The 21023-nt window shown below is 34.7% G+C and overlaps 1 protein-coding gene across 3 annotated transcripts in view; it reads left to right on the plus strand.

Annotated features, from left to right (window-relative positions):
- The window catches only part of VPS13A (vacuolar protein sorting 13 homolog A), a 257157-nt gene that overhangs the window by 56475 nt on the left and 179659 nt on the right, over positions 1–21023 (plus strand). For all 3 annotated transcript variants that reach the window (XM_060102349.1, XM_060102347.1, XM_060102348.1), the window contains exons 18-22: positions 678–867; positions 954–1068; positions 5035–5171; positions 7010–7142; positions 9600–9717. In XM_060102349.1, coding sequence (XP_059958332.1) covers positions 678–867; positions 954–1068; positions 5035–5171; positions 7010–7142; positions 9600–9717 — 693 coding nt within the window. The remainder of the gene's footprint in view (positions 1–677; positions 868–953; positions 1069–5034; positions 5172–7009; positions 7143–9599; positions 9718–21023) is intronic.

A 21023-nucleotide genomic window follows, 5' to 3' on the forward strand; every position in this document is an offset into this window, starting at 1 on the left:
GTGTACTCCCCTCTCTTACATATTGAAGAAGAGTTGTTAATTGTTTGGTTTGTTCAGCTTTTTACTTGTTAATATGGAGTGGTGACTTCAAACTCCTTTCATAGGGAACCAGAAACCCCTGACCCTTCAAAAGCTTCTTAATCTGGAAATCAACATGTGAATAGAGTTCTTTGTGAATTAATCTGTGTCAGTTTAGATCTAATAGTTGTGTGTTTTCTTCGGTGTGCATGGAATGGAGTAGCAAGAAATGCGAAGTGAAATTTTTTTAAAAATAAATTTATTTTTATTTTTGGCTATGTTGGGTCTTCATTGCTATGAGCGGGCTTCCTTTAGTTGCGGGAAGTGGGGGCTGCTCTTCGTTGCAGTGTGTGGGCTTCTCGTTGCAGTGGCTTCTTGTGTTGCGGAGCAGGGGCTCTAGGTGCACGGGCTTCAGTAGTTGTGGCTCGCAGGCTCAGTAGTTGCGGCTCGTGGGCTCAGTAGCTCTGCAGCATGTGGGATCTTCCCGGACCAGGGCTCAAACCCGTGTCCGCTGCATTGGCAGGTGGATTCTTAACCACTGCGCCACCAGGGAAGCCCTAAAGTGCAATTGTTTTTATTTTTATTTTATTTTTTTTTATTTGAAAAATACTTTAAAATTGTACTGATTGCTAATTTCTGTCCTATCTTTTTTCATGCAGATTTGAAACCAAAATAGGTTCATTTCATGTTACTGGCTTACCAGATAATTCAACAAAACCCCGCCTCCTGTCTTCATTGGATGATGCTGCATCACTCTTGCGAATTATATTTGAGATAAATCCATTAGATGAAACTGTTGCTCAAAGGTGTATCATAGAAGCTGAACCTTTAGAAATGCTATACGATGCAGTAAGCATTTTTCTAATTCCTAAGTTTTAATATATTTCACTTTGCCTTGAGTTTGTGCCTCATGTTAATGATGCTTATTTTAACAGAGAACAGTAAATAGTATAGTGGAATTCTTCAGACCTCCAAAAGAGGTAAATCTAGCACAGCTGACTTCAGTGACTTTGACAAAACTTGAAGAATTTCGTGATAAGACTGCAGCAGGTAAATGCCAGTATTAATGTTGGTGAATTAAGTACTTATCCTATACTAAACTTTCAGTCATGTTATGCTGATTTTAGTAAAGTACTTTTTGAGTTTATATTTGTAGACTAGATACAGTTTTAATTGATGCTAATTTTATATTTAAATTTAGATATAATGATAATCATTTCTTTTTTTTTTTTTTCGGTACGCGGGCCTCTCACTGTTGTGGCCTCTCCCGTTGTGGAGCACAGGCTCAGGACGCGCAGGCTCAGCGGCCATGGCTCGCGGGCCTAGCCGTTCCACGGCATGTGGGATCTTCCCGGACCGGGGCATGAACCCATGTCCCGTACATTGGCAGGTGGACTCTCAACCACTGCGCCACCAGGGAAGCCTGATAATCATTTCTTATACTTAGAAAGGTCTAACCTATGTACCACATTCAGGTTAATTGCAAAATTTTTTTAGGATTTTTGAAATTCTGTTTATGACAGAAACTGGCCTGTCATTTTTCTTTCCTGTAGTGACTTCCAGATTTTAGTATACTGGCCTCAGAAAATAAAAGTTCCTTCCTTTATTCTCTTGGAGAGTTTGTGTAATATTGGTTTGTTCAGCCAATTGGTTTGTTGGGTCTCATTTCTTCTTTCAGTGTTTGGCATTATTTGAGTTTGGAGATTTCTTTGGGGAATATTTTAAATTAGAGATTCCATTTTCAAAATATATTTGACTCTAGAGATGATCTCTTTGGTTTTTAATGCTTTGTAGTTTGTTGAGACTTGCTTTCTGGCTCAATATATGGTAATTTAAAAAATATTCCACATATGTTTGAAAGCATATCTGTATATATCCTTTAAGTCACATTTGTTTATCATGTACTTCAAATATTTTGTATCATTACTGGATTTTTTTCCTTTGTTTCACCATATTTTAACAGTTATTTAGAGAAGTATATGAAAAACACCAAACTTTCCATTTGGATTTGTCTATTTCATGTAGACGTGTAATTTTCTTCCTTATAAAGTTTGGTGCTATATTAGTTACATGCAGAGATTTTTTTCCCCAATGAACCAAATCTTTTATCTGTATGAAGTTGTCAATATTTTTAGTAATGCTTTAATTTTTAATATCTTTTCTTTTTTGTTCTGATATTAGTATGGATATTCTAGGTTTCTTTTGGTTATAATTTGCCTGCTATATGTGTTTTTATTCCTTTACTTTTTCCCTCTATCTTTATTTTTAGACGTGTCATGTCAACAACATATAGTGTGATGTTTTTCAGGCTGTGATACTGACAGTCATATTTCTTGACCTTTCTTTCCTGCCTTTGGATAAATTCTAGCATTACTTCCTCCACTCCCACCCTTGTACCATTTGAAACTTAAATATTCTCTTTCTCTTTTTACTGTAGTGATTAAAACACAAATTTTTGTTGAAATAAAATTTAATAAAACATTTTACCTTCTCCCAGTCATTGCAAGGAACACTTTAGAACACTTGAACTCCTTTCACCATCCTCATTACTTACATGCTATTGTTATTTTTTTCTTGTTTTAACTTCATAGGACATTTTTTGTTTGTAGAGTCAATGCTGGTTTATAATTACCTATTTATCAGCTACTTTCTTTGCTCTTCATTCCTATTTGAACTTAACACCTTTTATCTGGGATTATTTCCTTTCTTTTGGTAGTTCATTTATACATTATTTTCTTTATTGAGAGTCTGCTGATGGCAAACTTTTTTGTTTGTTGTATTGTTTGGTTTTGGTCTGAAAGTAATTGTCCTCAGTTTTGAAGGATATTTTTTTACTGGATATGTAATTCAGAGTTGGTGATTATATTGTTCTTAGCACACTGAAGTGACCATTCTACTGTCTTTTGGCTCCCATTACTGATGTTGAAAATTCAGGTGTTAGTGTGTTTGCTGCTTCTTTGTAGATTATCTATCCTTTTTCTTTTACATTTAAGATGTTTTTATCTTTTATATTCTATAGGTTCAGTATGATGTATCCAACTGTGGACCAATCTGAGGATTGGTAGATTTAATTATTTCTAGAAAGTCCATCCGGAAAATTTCTAGCCATTAACTCTTCAGATTTTTTTTCTCTTGATTCTCTTCTTCTGGAACTCTGGCTAAATATATTTTAGCTTTTTTTACTCTGTCATTCTTCTTAACTTACATATTTTGTTTTCTTTCCATCTGTTTTTCCTCTGTTGCATGCTGGGTAATTTCCTTTAATTTATCTTCTGATTTTTACTGAATCCCTCTTCAGCTGTCTAATGTGCTTAATAATCTTCCCATTGCATTTAATTTCAATGATTATATTTTCATTTTAGGAATTCTGCTTTGTTATATTTAAAATCTGATTTTTTATTCTTTATTGTTCTCTTTCCCATGGATATCTTCAAACTTGTCTTTTATTTCTTCAAACATTATAAGCACAGTTGACCCTTGAATAATGCGAGAGTTAATCTATGTATAATTTACAGTGGGACCTCTGTATCTGTAGTTCTTCCACTTCCCCGGATTCAACCAACCAGACACCATGTAGTAATGTAAATATTTACTTTTGAAAAATATTCTTGTGTAAGTGGACTCACTTGTGTTGTTCAAGGGTCAACTGTATAGTTATTTTATATTGTCTCACCAGATAATTATCTCTTCAGTTCCATTATGTGAAGACTTTTGTGTTTTTCTTTCTCCTCTCTTTTATTTCTGCTGTTTCTTATCTTCATGTTAACCTTTGTCTTTTTGTTGATTTTTGATTGTGAGCTGCTCATTTTTATTGGAAAATTATTTGGGAGAATTCCCTGAAGTCTAGGATAAATGGACTTTCATTCAGGGAAGAATTTCATTTTTTCCTGCTAGGTATCTCGAGCATGTTGGTGGGACCACTATCTAAAGTCATTACTTGAGATATTTTGGAATGACAAGAGTTGTGCTACTTATCCACTTGAGGGCTGTATTGTGATTATGATTCACAGGGAGACTACCCCTTTTTCCCAGTTTTTCTCAGAGACATTCTTTACATTCTCCTGTGGGTAGATTTTAGGGACAGGGAGGTTTAACTTCTGGATTACTCTTACTTTGAGTATGTACCTTTTAGATCCCAGATTTATGAAAAGAACTCCTGCTAGACTCCTCATTTTTGTCATCTGTTCCTTATATTCTGTGAGGCTATGGAAAGGAGTTCCAAAGTTTACCAAGTGCAGAAAATGGTCTCAGGATAAAATTTTTATGGCTCCCATTTAAATCTGTTAGGTTTTGTCTTTCAATTTGATTTTTGGCTTCATAAATCCTTACTTTCTTGCCTACTCTTAGTGTTTTTAGTAGGTTTCGTTGTTGTTTGTTTGTTTTGCTTTATATCCAACGATTTTTGTTGCTCTTAGTGGAAGAGTAGGTTTGCCTACCTATTTATTCATGTTACCAAGATTTAGAAATCTAGTTAAATGTTTTAGTATAAGTTCAAGACTTTATCTTAGTTAAAATTCACTTTGGTAGATTCATCCATTTTCATAGAAAGTTCTGGTTGCTTTTTCTGGTTTACATACAGTTTTATTGAAGATGATTTAATCATCCAGGATTTTCATTGTCTCAGAGTAATATAAAGATCAAGTATCATTGTTCAGTATGGTAGATGTAGCTGTATTAAGTTCATGAATTGGGAAGAATTATATAGATTCTAATATTTCATGTAACTTAATATTTTTAGATGTGTATCTCCCCAGTTTTCCCAAATTGGGTTTATGGATCAAAAACTTCTTTTTGAAGAAGTATTCCAGTTTTGTACTCAGTTATATTTAATGAGTATACACATTGACTAACAAATATCTTACTTTATATTGAAAATATTTTGCTCAAGTTTATTTTAAAATTAATACTAATTTCACATTATTTTAAGGTTTGCTACCAATTCATGTGGTTAATGATTCTCTATTTCTTGAGTAATTTGTGAAAACAATTCATTGTAAAGTTTTAACTTTTATGCAGGTCTGCTGTATATTATTGAAACACAGAAAGTTCTTGATCTCAAAATTAATTTGAAGGCCTCATATATTATTATCCCACAAGATGGAATTTTTAACCCTACATCAAATCTGCTTCTTTTGGATCTTGGTCATCTAAAGGTATATACTACTAATAATTATTTTATCATATGACACTTATGGTGTTTCTTTGTTTAAGATGTATTTTGGTTTTTAGACGTTTGATTTGGTATATTAATTTTTAGCTTAATAGCAGAAACTAGGATTTGAGAAATCTTCCCTTCTGGCAAGTAAAGTGAGGTTTCATTTAATTAGATAGTTTCCCTACATTTCTAATAGGAAAATGACCAATTGAATGCTGAAGGTCAGGGGTGAACCTAAGAATTATATTTATAAAATTTGAGAGTAATGCTTGAGGAGTTTATTTCCTTTTCAATTTAAATTTATTACTTGGTCAATTAAAATGTATAGAGTGGAAGGGAGTTCTGGAAGTAATCAAATATATATTCATCCTTCTGAAATTTTTTGTGTGTATACTTCAGATATTGGCATTTTAATATTTCTATTAAATAATCCTAAAATTGAGAGATGGTCTTCTTGCATTTCGCTTCTTATTCAATTATGTATGTTTTCCCCCTCAGTTTTGAGTAGAGAATACTTTTTTTTCAGTGTTTCTAGATCTATGCTGTTCAGTATGGTACCCACTGGCCGCATGTATTTCTTTAAGTTGATTAAAATTTTTAAAAATTCAGTTCCTTAGTTACATTAGCCACATTCAAGTGTTTAATAGTCACAGATGGCTGATGGCTACTATATTAGAACAGATGGAGAACAATTCCATCATCATAGAAAGTTCTGTTGGACAGCAGTACTCCAGATCATGAAATGTAGAGAAATAACTCTAACAATTTAAAGACCCAGAAGGGATGGATAATATTGGAATGCTCTTTCTGGCTACCTAACAAATACGTGCCTTTCCTTAATATTGACATTCTCCTTTATTTTTTATATATATATATATGTGTGTATATATATATACATATATATATTTTACTCTTCAGTTAGTAATTATGTAGACACTGCTGGATTTACATTTATAATAAAATTTTATACAGATAATTATTCATATTTGAAATTAGTTATGGAATTTGGTCATGGGCAGTACGGTATAGTGGAAACAGCCAGTGGAAAGGTATAGTGGTCAGAAGGATATCTCTCTAGTTTTATGACCAGAGGCAATTTGCTTAACCTTTTGCCTAAAATTTATTACCTTTCAAACAGATAATCAATTTTGATTGTCTACTTCACATGAACTATGTAAAATAAAGGGAAAAATGTTAAAATAAAAAATATATATACACATACGTGTGTGTGTGTTTATACATATATATATATATATATATATATATATATATATATGAATGAATAAGGTCTTTATATACTACTGTGAAGTGATCTCCAGGATACTTGAGTGAAAACAGTAGTATGCATAGTATACCAAGCAAGGGGAAGTACACCTATAACTTGCTAGGGATCGCATAAATGGCAGAGCTGGAACTAAAATTCAGGTACACTAATATTTAATTGTGGACTCTCACTTCTTATAAAGTTATCTAAATATCTGTCATCGTGCCATGGAAACATTATGTAAGTTATATTTGTCTCTTAATTTTGTTTTTAATAAAAAGGCTTCTTAGCAGATTAAAAAATATTTTAGATCTATTATTTACCAGGACTGGCTTTGTTCCCCTTTTTTAATATAAATGATTGGAAAATATAACTTAATATGTAAAACTTTACTTTATACCTGGCCTTCTCATTATATATGTCATGGATAAAGACATTTCTAATAGTCTTATAATGTATGTCAGCTTGTGAGTTTATCTTCTCCTGTTAAATTTTTATATTATAGTCTGAAAGATAAAAAAACTTTATATTTTCATTTTGAAGTAATTTAAACTATTAAAATTATCTTCAAGGTGACAAGTAAAATTCGTTCAGAATTACCAGATTTAAAACAAGGTGGGGCGAAACTTGAAGAGATAATGCATAGAGCTTATGATTCCTTTGATATTCAGCTTACAAGCATACAGCTGCTTTACAGCAGAGTTGGTAAGTATACAGTGCATTATTTGTTGATTTGTTTTGCTGAAGTGATTAATTAGGTTTTTAGACAGTTTCTCTGAAGACTTTCATCCTAAATATGTTAGAACTTTTATATTTTTGAATTAGAAGTGATAGTAGATATTTCCTAGGAGCAATATCTCAAGTAGGTGTGATTTTATCCCTCAAGAGACATTGTCAATGTCTAGAGACATTTTTTGTTGTCATGAGTTGGGAGTTGGGGCACTACTAGCATCTAGTGAGTGGAGGTCAGGGATGCTACTAAACCTCATACAATATGGGTGAAAGCCACCCCACAACAGACTTGGCCCAAATATCAGTAATGCTGAGATTGAGAAATCTGATCTATACCAGTGTTTTCTATACCTTTGGAAAAGGTTGGAAAACAATGGCACATATTTAAAGTGATATTTGTATTACACAATGGGATAACCAGAAGAGGCTGCTCAATGCCAGAGGCAGCCAGCTTAGGGGCTCTGATAGCCCAGTTACACAAAGACTGAAGAAGGTCACTATTTTAGGAATACCTTTACCCTATTCACTTTGGTGTACAAATAGGCATCTCTGATCTGGATCTAGTTTTTTAGTTGAAGTGACCAAAGCCAGAAATTCACTTGTCAGGAGCCACTAAAGTAGATAGAGAGCTCAGACTAGTTGAGCCCTCTTTCCACTGTCATATTGCTTCTGAATCTCCAGGGTGTTAGTGAACATTGAGATGTGTATATGGTGAAATATTAATTATCTGAGCCAACTAATAGAAGGAGAAGCAATGAGATCCTAAAGTTATGATTATTAAAAATGTTAGTGTATATAGGGCTGGAACATTTGATTTTTTTCTTTAACTGTATTTGCTTTAAGAGTAATGAACTTGGTTTTTTATCATATTTCAGTTGGTGTAAAAGGAGCTCAGAAGTATAGTGGATGGCAAATGCAAATTGTTTATAGAAAAATCCATAAATTTATTTTCAAGGAATACATTACTATATTTTGGTGTGTTTGATACATTTTGGTAACTGGTTTTCAAAGTCCATGAGCCATACTTAATAGTTAAGATATTGAGATGCTTTGTAAAAAATTGTTTTCAGTATTTCATTATTATTATCTGAAAATTATTGGAATTCCTTGGAGTTGTTTTTGATAAACATTAACTATTCTTAAATAATTAAATCTTTTGGGGGTCAGGGTTTTTTTGACATTGGTGTTACTTTATGTAATTGTCATAGACTTCCCTGATAAATACTGAAACACATGCTTCTGAATATCTTGTTTTATCTGTAAGTTGAGAAGTGAAGGAAATATTTCATTTATCTCGGTACTGTTGGAATTTTAAAAATTGTAATAAAGTCCATTTTACTACCTGTCTTCAGGAGTCTAAGCTTTCATTTGCTTGGTTTTCCTTGACTGAAGATTTAACTGACTCATGGTATTATTAGGTTCAAATGGAGTAATGTACATGAAACTGCTTTGTATTATATGGATCCCATTAATCTTGTTATAAATTTTAAAAGTCATTTCTTTCTAATATAGACATGTCTTTTAAAAAATCTGGACAATACAGAAAAACAAAAACATCATTCTTTATCCTACTGCTCACACATGAGCATTCTTGATATTTCAGTGGATATCCTTTTGGTGTTTTTTTCAATGTATGTGCCTATGAATGTATGGGATGTATTTTGTGTGGTGTTTGGGAGTGTTTGTGAATGCATTTTTAACATGATTTACATAGTTTTATATACTGACCTCCCTTTCATTTACCAGTAATATTTTGGGTGCTTAAATTCATGATTTTTACTGGCTATCTAAAGTTCTAAGGCTATGCTGTCAGTTATTTAGCCATTCCTTTAGTGAACATTTAGGCTTGTGACACTGCAGTGAATGTTGCCAGAGGGTATCATGTTGGCAGACCTGGGTGACAATTTCAACCTTATCACTCACTAGCTTTTTGACCATAAGCAAGCTGTAAATTCCTCTCAGTCTCATTTTTCTAAAATGAGATGTTATACATCATTGTGAGAATTAAATGAAAATTTAAACATTGCCTAGAACAGTGTCAGTTATAAATCATAAATGTAACTTTTATTAGTTAATACTGAAGAACTGCACTTTCCCTACCTTTTTCATTATTGCCTCAGAGCCATGTTTTTTGAGTAATGTATGGTTGGCATAGTGATTGCCAAGGATGCATAGTAGATTTGATTAAAACTATGTTGTTGTTAACATTTTAATAAGCATTTTTCCTATTAAAACATAGAGTCTTTGAAAGGGAAAAGAATTTACCTGCTGAGTATGTGTACCTGGGAATATAGCATTAAGATTATCTAGATGTAGGAAGATTTCCTCATACCATGCACTGTATGACTACGAAGTATTAATGGTAATGTTAGGTTTAGTATGTTTTTCAAATTACACATGTGTTAAACATGTACTGTTTTCTGTAATTAGGTGATAATTGGAAAGAAGCACGAAAACTCAGTGTATCCACACAACATATCTTGGTACCTATGCACTTCAATGTGGAACTCTCTAAGGCCATGGTTTTCATGGATATAAGGATGCCCAAGTATGTATTACCTGTTTCATGTGATCATAGATTTTCTTAGTAGTTATATAGCTAAGAAATGCCATGTTTCATTGATTTTTTGGTGTAAAATATATATTAAAAAATTTACCATTTTTAAGTGTATCATTCAGTGGCATTAAGTACATTGACATTTTTGTCCAACCACTCCACCATATCAGCTTCACAAACTGGAACTCTACCCATTGTTAAACAATAATACCCCACTGTGTCCTCCCCCAAGTCCATGGCAGTCATCATTCTGTGTTATGTCTCTATGAATTTGACTACTCTAGGTATCTCATGCAAGTGGAATCATACAATATTTCTCCTTTTGTGACTGGTTTATTTCACATAGCATAATGTCTTCATGTTGACCCATGTTGTAGTGTATGTCAGAATTTCATTTTTTTAAGGCCTAATTCCATTGCATGTATATATCATATATTATTTATCCATTCATGGGTTAATGGACATTTGACTGTTGTAATAATGCTGCTGTGAACATCAGTATACAGATATCTACTGAAGTCCCTGCTTTAAATTTTTGGGGGTATATATCCAGAAGTGGAATTGCTGGATTATTCTATTTTTAATTGTTTGAGGAACTGTCCTGCTGTTTCCCATAGCAGTTGCACCATTTTATATTCCCATCAGCAATCCACAGGGGTTCCAACTTCTCTTACCTCTTCACCAACACTTGTTATTTTCTCCTTTTAAAAAAAACAATAGCCATCCTAACAGGTGTGAAGTAGTATTTAATTATAGTTTTGAATTGCATTTTCTAATGATTAGTGATGTTGAGCATATTTTCATGTTCTTATTGGCAATTTATATATTTCTTTAGAGAAATGTCTGTTCAAGTCCTTTGCCCACCTTTTTCTTTTTTTATTAGTTTCTGCTTTATAACAAAGTGAATCAGTCATACATATACATCTGTTCCCACATCCCTTCCCTCATGCATCTCCCTCCCTCCCACCCTCCCCATGCCCACCTTTTTTTTTTTTTTTTTTTTTTTTTTTTTTTTTTTTTTTTTTTTGCTGTACGCGGGCCTCTCACTGCTGTGGCCTCTCCCGTTGCGGAGCACAGGCTCCGGACACACAGGCTCCGCGGCCATGGCTCGCGGGCCCAGCCGCTCCGCGGCACGTGGGATCCTCCGGGATCGGGGCACGAACCCGTGTCCCCTGCATCGGCAGGCGGACTCTCAACCACTGCGCCACCAGGGAAGCCCGCACCTTTTAATTAGGTTGTTTGTGTTGTTAAGTTGGAGATTTGTTTTTTAAAAATATTTTCCTGGATATTAACTTCTTACCAGATAAAATGATTTGCAAATATTTTCTTTCTTCTTGTGGATTGTCTTATTTATCACTCTTTTGATAGCATCCTTTGATGCACAAAAGCTATGAATTGTGATTAATTTATCTTTGTTGCCTGTGCTTTTGTTGTCATATCTAAGAAATTATCACCAAATCCAGTGTTTTTCCTGTATATTTTTTTCCAAAGAGTTTTATACTTTTAGTGCTTAGGAAACCTTTCTGAGTTAATTTTTGGATGTGGTGTAAGCTAAGGATCCAGCTTTATTCTTTTGCATGTGGATGTGTAGTTTTTTTCAGCACCATTTGTTAAAAAGACTGGCCTTTCCCTATTGAATAGTCTTGACACCCTTGTTGAAAATCATTTGACAATATATGTGATGGTTTATTTCTGGGCTTTCTGTTCTGTTCCCTTGGTCTCTGTGTCTGTCTTTATGCCAGTACCACACTGTTTTGATTCCTGTAGCATTGTAGTAACTTTTGAAATCAGGAAGCATGGGTCATCCAACATTAATCTTTTTCTACATTGATTGGGTGATTTGGGGTCCTTTGAGATTCCTTTTGAACTTTAAGATGGATATTTCTATTTTTAACAACAGGTGTCATTGAGATTTTGATATGGATTGCATTGAATCTGCAAATGTTTTCAGTAGTGACATCTTAATATCACGTCTCCCGATACATGAATACAAGATGTCTTTCCATTTACCTGTGTCTTTTTAAATTTCTTTCAGCATTATTTTGTAGTTTTCAGTGTATGTCTTTTTCTTCCTTGGTTAAGTTTATTCTTTTTGATACTATTATAAATGGAATTGTTTTCTTAATTTCTTTGTTGGTTAATAGAAACTCAATTGATTTTTCCAAGTTGATTTTGTATCCTGAAACTTTGATGAATTTGTTTATTCTAACATTTTTTGTGTGTATGGAATTGTTACAATTTTCTACATATAAGACCACTTCATCTTAGAACAGAGGCAGTTTTACTTCATCCTTTCCAATTTGTATACCTTTTTCTTCTCTTTGTTGCCTAATTACTCTGGCTAGAATTTCCAATATTATGTTGAATACAAGTAATTTAAGTGGGCATCCTTTATTGTGATCATAGAGTAAAAGCTTCTGGTCTTTTGCATTGAGTGTGCTCTGTATGGTTTCTTCATATATGACCTTTATTATTTTGAGGTAGTTTCCTTCTATTTCTAGTTTTTGAGTGTTTTTATTAAGGAAACGTGTTGCATTTTCCAAATGCTTTTTCTTCATCAGTTGAGATGATCATGTGTTATTTTGTCCCTTCATTTTGTTAATGTGGTGTATTACATTGATCTGTTTTCATATGTTGAACCATTCTTCCATTCCAGGGTTAAATCCTGGGTGATGGGTGATGGTGTATAATCCTTTTAATATGCTGTTGAATTTTGTTTGCTAGTTTTTTGTTTTTTGTTTTTCCTTCGGTACGCGGGCCTCTCACTGCTGTGGCCTCTCCCGTTGCGGAGCACAGGCTCCGGACGCGCAGGTTCAGCGGCCATGGCTCATGGGCCCAGCTGCTCCACGGCATGCGGGATCCTCCCAGACTGGGGCACGAACCTGTGTCCCCTGCATCAGCAGGCGGACACCCAACCACTGTGCCACCAGGGAAGCCCTGCTAGTGTTTTTTTGGAGATTTTTGCATCAGTGTTCGTAAAGGATATTGGTCTGTAGTTTTCTTGTAGTATCTTTGTCTGGTTTTGGTATCAGAGTAATGCTGTCCTTAAAATGAGTTAGGAAGTATTCCTTTCTTTTTAGTTTGTGGGAAGAGTTTGAGAAAAATTTGTGTTAATTCTTTAAATGTTTGGTAGAATTCACTCGTGAAACCATCTGATCATAGGCTTTTATTTGTTGTGAGATTTTTGATTACTGATTCACTCTCCATATTAGTTATAGGTCTATCTAGATTTTCTGTTCCTTCAAAATTCAGTGTTGATAGATGTGTGTTTCTAGGAATTTGTCCACTTTATTTAGGTTATCCAATTTGTTGGTATAAAATCCTTCCTATTTCTTTTTTTTTTTTTTTTTTTTTGCAGTACGCGGGCCTCTCACTGTTGTGGCCTCTCCCATTGCGGAGCACAGGCTCCGGACGCGCAGGCCCAGCGGCCATGGCTCACGGGCCCAGCCGCTCCGCGGCATGTGGGATCCTCCCGGACCAGGGCACGAACCCATGTCCCCTGCATTGGCAGGCGGACTCCCAACCACTGCGCCACCAGGGAAGCCCTAAACCATTATGTTTAAAATAAATACTGATGGGGAACAAATTAATTTTGTCATTTTGTTATTTACTTTCTGTATGTCTTATAGCTTTTTTTGTCCCTTTTTTCCTGTTATGGCCTTCATTTGTGTTTAGTTGATTTTTTGTTCTGATGTGTTTTGTTGCCCTTCTCTTTTCCACATATGCACGTTCTATAGATATTTTCTTTTTAGTTATCATGGAGATTACCTATAACATTGTAAAGTTGACAATTTTTTAAAAATTGACACCAACTTAGCTTTAATTGCATACAAAAACTCTACTATTTACTGCTCCACCCCCTCCATTTTATGTCATTGCTGTCACAAATTATACCTTTATTATATATTGTACCCATTAGCACAGATTTATATTTTCTAAATCCTGTAGAAAATAAAAGGTGAAGTTGAAATGAAAAATCATAATACTTGATTTTATATTTATCGTGTGTTTGCTTTTACCGAGATCTTTATATTTTATTGTTAGCTGACTGATGCTTTGAGACCAGTATCCTAAATATAGAAGTCTGTTAAATTAGACTGGACTAGTTAGCTGGTTTAGTCCTAAATAGTTTAAGACTGTAGCTATCCCTTTCACCTTTTCTTTCCACCAGTAGTTTTTCTCTCCCTTGCAAACATTCAAACCTCAGCCACAGATCAATTTTAAAATTTAAAGAAAGACACATCTAATAACTACCAAAGAATCTAAGTGAAATTGTTGGTAGAGAGGCAAGAAGAGAATGCTCATATAGCAGTGCATAAGGTTTTGTGGCTCAAGTACGGGTGGAAGGGATAGTAGGAAGTAGTGATAGCCTGGTTTTTTTCCCATATGCTATGTTGCAGACCCTGTTCATACTACTTACTGTTGTCGCCACGTGAAAGGAGGAGACCTAAGAGAAACCTACACGCCTTTTTTTTTTTTTCGCCTTTCAAATTCAACTCGATTCTCTAGAAAACATTGTGCAGTTTACTCTCATTCTCTTAGACTTCCTTATTCAAGAATATCAAACTGGGACTCTGAGTGTCTTAAAGCAGAGGAATGCCAGGAATTTGGTTTGAGAAGGAGAGAAAGAAAGAAAACCATTCTATACATTTTGCTGTTGTTTACAGTCAAGCATTAAGTATAGGTTAATTTTAGACATGCTTAGGTTCTTTGGCTTCCTTCCCAAATGTCCTCCTGCCTATTTACCGTTGTCTGATATTTCTTTTAAAGTTTGTCAGTCTGTGAGAAAGGACAAAGATGTATGTAATTTCCTGTTGCAAACATGGTTACGAATAGATTTTTTTCAGCATTTTATACTTAAGTACGCTAGAATCTAGGATGTTACAGGGTACCAAAAAAATAAAGCGATATTACTCTGAGAGAAGAAATGGCTAACTTCCTTTGCTTTAGATTGCTCTGTTAGTCTATGATTAGGGAGAATTTATGTCCAGTAATATAGGAAATATGTATAGCCTAGCAGGAATTAAAACAGTTGGTTAAAATGTCTATATATAGACAGATAATGGAATGCAAGAGTATGAGAGATTATTGCAGTGTAACAGTCAGCAAACTTTTTCTTTAAAGGGCCAGATATTAAATGTTTTAGGCTTGAAGTTGTATTGTCTGTCACAACTACTCAACTCTGCTATATTAGCATGAAAACAGCTATAAACAGTACATAGTAAGTGGGCATAGCTGTATTCCAGTTAATACTTTATTTACAAAAATAAGCAGCAGGCTGGATTAATCCATGGCCATATTTTGCCAAACTCTGGTTCAGTGCATTACACCCAGACACAACCAATAAAGGCAGAAGACACCAGGAAAGCCTTTTGTACTAGTATTCTTATGATACTAAAATGGCTATAATTTAGGACCAGAAAATTGTGCCTAAAACAGTCACAAGCAGAAACTATAATGATTTAGAGAGATGAAATCTGAGAAGCATTTGATTTCAGTTTTGTAAGTTGTGAGCAATATAAAGTGGATATGACATTATATAAAATCCTGGAACTCTACAAGTATCAGGCAACTTCCTTTGAAGTTTGAGCTTAAAAAGTTTAAGGCAGATAAAAGGAAATCCTCTGTTATTTGATAGGTAGTATTTTGGCACCTGTCATCCTCAGGTTATTAAGCTGGCATATTTAAAGAAATTGAAAAGAAGTTTAGGTACATTAATGAGGCAGATCTATAATATGTACCTGTTAAATTAGGATGTATGGGATTAGTTACAAATATTTAGGTTACTGGAGGTAAAAGAAAGCTTATAATTTTCTCAAGGAATTCAGGTATATTTTTAGCAGTCATTGTGTGTGATTGAAAAAGTACGTTAAAATGCAGGGATAAAAATGGTGAACGAAAACTTATTCTCTCTTTGATGTCAGTCTCTTTTAAAATTATTATTACTTTTTAAGACTTCCTTCATATTGCAACAGTTTTAGTGTCACAAAAAAGTTGATAGGAAGCTACAGAGATTGCCCATGCACCCCCTGCATCCACCCACGCATAGCCTTCCCATTAACAACATCCACCACCTAGTGGTACATTTGTTAGAATTGATAAACCGACATTTACACATCATAATTACTCAAAGTCTATAGTTTACATTATGGTTCACTCTTGGTGTCGTACCTTGAATGGGTTTGGACAAATGTATGATATGTAGCTATCATTGTGGTATCATATAGAGTTTATCATATAGAGTATTCTTCCTGCCCTAGAAATCTTCTATTCATCCCTCCCCTATCACACTCAGGCCCTAGCAAGCACTGATCTTTTTACTGTGTCCATAGTTTTCCCTTTTCCAGAATGTCATATAGTTGGAATTATAGAAGACAAAGCCTTTTCACATTGACATCTTTCACTTAGTAATATGCATTTAAGGTTCCTCCCTGTCATTTCATGACTTGAGAGCTCATTTTTCTTCAGTGCTGTATAATATTCCATTATCTGATGTATCACAGTTTGTTTATCCATTACCTACTGCAGGACATCTTGGTTGCTTCCAAGTTTTGGTGATAAAATAGGAATATAAAATTTTTGTGGATAAACCTGATTCATATAAAATTATGAGTAAAGCTGTTATAAACATCCATGTGCAGGTTTTTGTGGGGACATAACTTTAAATTCCTTTGGGTAAATATCAAGGAGTACAATTGCTGGGTCATATGGTAAGAGTATCTTTAGTTTTCTAAGAAACTTCCAGACTGTCTTCCAAAGTGGCTATACCCTTTTGCATTTCAGTCAGTAGTAATTGTGAGTTCCTGCTGCTCCACATCCTTGCCATTATTTGGTGTTGTCAGTATTCCTGATTTTGGTTATTATAGTAGGTGTGTAGTACTATCTCATTCTTATTTTGATTTGTATTTCTCTGATTATATATAATGTGGAACATCGTTGCTTATTTGCTATCTGTGTATCTTCTTTGATGAGGTGTCTGTTAACTTCTTTGGTCCATTTTTCAACCAGATTGTCTTCTTATTATTGAGCTTTAAGTATTCTTTGAGAGCTCTACCCACCACCAGTACCTACCATCAGGAAACTTGCACAAGCCTCTTAGATAGCCTCATTCACCAGAGGGCAGACAGCAGAAGCAAGAAGAACTACAGTCCTGCAGCCTGTGGAACAAAAACCACATTCACAGAAAGATAGACAAAATGAAAAGTCAGAGGGCTATGTACCAGATGAAGGAACAAGATAAAACCCCAGAAAAATAAATGAAATAGAAATAGGCAACGTTCCAGAAAAAGAATTCAGAATAATGATAGTGAAGATGATCCAAGACCTCGGAAAAAGAATGGAGGCAAAGGTCGAGAAGATGCAAGAAATATTTAACAAAGACCTGGAAGAATTAAAGAACACCTAGAAGAATTAAAGAACAAACAAACAGAGATGAACAATACAATAACTGATATGAAAAATACACTAGAAGGAATCAATAGCAGAATAACTGAGGCAGAAGAATGGATAAGTGACCTGGAAGACAGAATGGTGGAATTCACTGCTGCAGAACAGAATAAAGAAAAAAGAATGAGAAGAAATGAAGACAGCCTACAGCCTAAGAGACCTCTGGGACAACATTAAACACAACAATTCGCATTATAGGGATCCCAGAAGGGGAAGAGAGAAAGGACCTGAGAAAATATGAGAAGAGATTATAGTCAAAGACTTCCCTAACATGGGAAAGGAAATAGCCACCCAAGTCCAGGAAGCGCAGAGAGTCCCAGGCACGATAAACCCAAGGAGAAAAATGTGGAGACACATGGTAATCAAATTGACAAAAATTAAAGACAAAGAAAAATTATTGAAATCAACAAGGGAAAAATGACAAATAACATACAAGGGAACTCCCATAAGGTTAACAGCTGATTTCTCAGCAGAATCTCTACAAGCCAGAAGGGAGTGGCATGATATACTTAAAGTGATGAAAGGGAAGAACCTACAACCAAGATTACTCTACCCAGCAAGGATCTCATTCAGATTCGACAAAGAAATCAAAAGCCTTACAGACAAGGAAAAGCTAAGAGAATTCCGCACCACCAAACCAGCTGTACAACAAATGCTAAAGGAACTTCTCTAAGTGGGAAACACAAGAGAAGAAAAGGACCTACAAAAACAAACCCAAAACAATTAAGAAAGTGGTAATAGGAACATACATATCGATAATTACCTTAAACGTGAATGGATTAAATGCTCCAACCAAAACACACAGGCTTGCTGAATGGATACAAAAACAAGACCCATATATATGCTGTCTACAAGAGACCCACTTCAGACCTAGGACACATACAGACTGAAAGTGAGGCGATGGAAAAAGATATTCCATGCAAATGGAACACAAAAGAAAGCTGGAGTAGCAATACTCATATCAGATAAAATAGACTTTAAAATAAAGAATGTTACAAGAGACAAGGAACGGCACTACATAATGATCAAGGGATCAATCCAAGAAGAAGATATAACAATTATAAATATATATGCACTCAACATAGGACCACCTCAATACATCAGGCAACACTTAACAGCTCTAAAAGAGGAAATCAACAGTAACACAATAATAGTGGGGGACTTTAACACCTCACTTACACCAATGGACAGATCATCCAAACAGAAAATTAATAAGGAAACACAAGCTTTAAATGACACAATAGACCAGATGGATTTATTTGATATTTATAGGATATTCCATCCAAAACCAGCATATTACACTTTCTTCTCAAGTGTGAATGGAACATTCTCCAGGTTAGATCATATCTTGGGTCACAGATCAAGCCTCAGTAAATTTAAGAAAATTGAAATCATATCAAGCATCTTTTCTGACCTCAGCGCTATGAGATTAGAAATCAATTACAGGGAAAAAAAAGGAAAAAACACAAACACATGCAGGCTAAAGAATATGTTACTAAATAACCAAGAGATCACTGAAGAAATGAAAGAGGAAGTCAAAAAATACCTAGAGACAAATTACAATGAAAACATGATGATCCAAAACCTATGGGATGCAGCAAAAGGAGTTCTAACAGGGAAGTTTATAGCAATACAAGCCTACCTCAAGAAACAAGCAAAATCTCAAATAAACAATCAAATCTTCCACCTAAAGGAACTAGAGAAAGAGGAACAAACAAAACCCAAAGTTAACAGAAGTAAAGAAATCATAAAGATCAGAGCAGAAATAAATGAGATAGAAACAATAAAATTAGCAAAGATCAATAAAACTAAAAGCTGATTCTTTGAGAAGATGGAACAAAATTGATAAACCATTAGCCAGACTCATCAAGAAAAAGAGGGAGAGGACTCAAATCAACAAAATTAGAAATGAAAAAGGAGAAGTTACAACAGACACCGCAGAAATCCAAACCTTCCTAAGAGACTACTAAGAGCAACTCAATGCCAATAAAATGGACAACCTGGAAGAAATGGACAAATTCTTAGAAAGGTATAACCTTCCAAGACTGAATCAGGAAGAAACAGCAAATATGAACAGACCAATCACAAGTAATGAAATTGAAACTGGGATTAAAAATCTTCCAACAAACAAAAGCCCAGGACCAGATGGCTTCACAGGAGAATTCTGTCAACCATTTAGAGAAGAGCTAACACCCATCCTTCTCAAACTCTTCCAAAAAATTTCAGAGGAAGGAACAGTCCCAAACTCATTCTATGAGGCCACCATCACCCTGATACCAAAAAGCAGACAAAGATCCTAGAAAAAAAGAAAATTACAGACCAATATCACTGATGAATATAGATGCAAAAATTCTCAACCAAATACTAGCACACAGAATCCAACAATACATTAAAAGGATCATACACCATCATCAAGTAGGATTTATCCCAGAGATGCAAGGATTCTTCAATATAGGCAAGTCAGTCAATGTGATACACCATACTAACCAAGAATAAAAACCATACAATCATCTCAGTAGATGCAGAAAAAGCTTTTGACAAAATTCAACACCCATTTATGCTAAGAACCCTCCAGAAAGTGGGCACAGAGGGATCTTACTTCAACATAATAAAGGCCATATATGACAAACCCACAGCAAACATCATTCTCAATGGTGAAAAACTGAAAGCATTTCCTCTAAGATCAGGAAGAAGACAAGGATGTCCACTCTCACCACTATTATTCAACATAGTTTTGGAAGTCCTAGCCATGACAGAGAAGAAAAAGAAATAAAAGGAATACAAATTAGAAAAGAAGTAAAACTGTCACTGTTTGCAGATGACATGATACTGTACATAGAGAATTCTAAAGATGCCACCAGAAAACTACTAGAGCTAATCAATTAATTTGGTAAAGTTGCAGTATACAAAATTAATGCACAGAAGTCTCTTGTATTCCTATACACTCATGATGAAAAATCTGAAAGAGAAATTAAGGAAACACTCCCATTTACCACTGCAACAAAAAGAATAAAATACCTAGGAATAAACCTACCTAGGGAGAAAAAAGACCTGTATGCAGAAAAGTATAAGACACTGATGAAAGAAATTAAAGATGATTCAAAGAGTTGGAGAGATATACCATGTTCTTGGATTGGAAGACTCAAAACTGTGAAAATGACCATACTACCCAAAGCAATCTACAGATTCAATGCAATCCCTATCAAATTAACAATGGCATTTTTTACAGAACTAGAACAAAAAATATTAAAATTTGTATGGAGACACAAAAGACCCAGAATAGCCAAAGCAGTCTTGAGGGAAAAAAACAGAGCTGGAGGAATCAGACTCCCTGACTTTAGACTATACTACAAAGCTACGGTAATCAAGACAATGTGGTACTGGCACAAAAACAGAAATATAGGTCAATGGAACAGGATAGAAAGCCCAGAGATAAACCTACGCACCTATGGTCAACTAATCTATGACAAGGGAGGCAAGGATATACAGTGGAGAAAAGACAGTCTCTTCAATAAGTGGTGCCAGGAAAACTGGACAGGTACATGTAAAAGAATGAAATTAGAACACTCCCTAACACCATACACAAAAATAAACTCAAAATGGATTAGAGAGGTAAATGTAAGACCGGGCACTGTAAAACTCTTAGAGGAAAAAATAGGAAGAACTCTCTTTGACATAAATCACAGCAAGATCTTTTTTGGTCCACCTCCTAGAGTAATGGAAATAAAAACAAAAATAAACAAATGGGACCTAATGAAACTTAAAAGCTTTTGCACAGCGAAGGAAACCAGAAAGAAGACGAAAAGATAACCCTCAGAATGGGAGAAAATATTTGCAAACAAAGCAACTGA

The sequence above is a fragment of the Mesoplodon densirostris genome, chromosome 6 (assembly GCF_025265405.1).
Source record: "Mesoplodon densirostris isolate mMesDen1 chromosome 6, mMesDen1 primary haplotype, whole genome shotgun sequence".
NCBI classification, from domain to species: domain Eukaryota; kingdom Metazoa; phylum Chordata; class Mammalia; order Artiodactyla; family Ziphiidae; genus Mesoplodon; species Mesoplodon densirostris.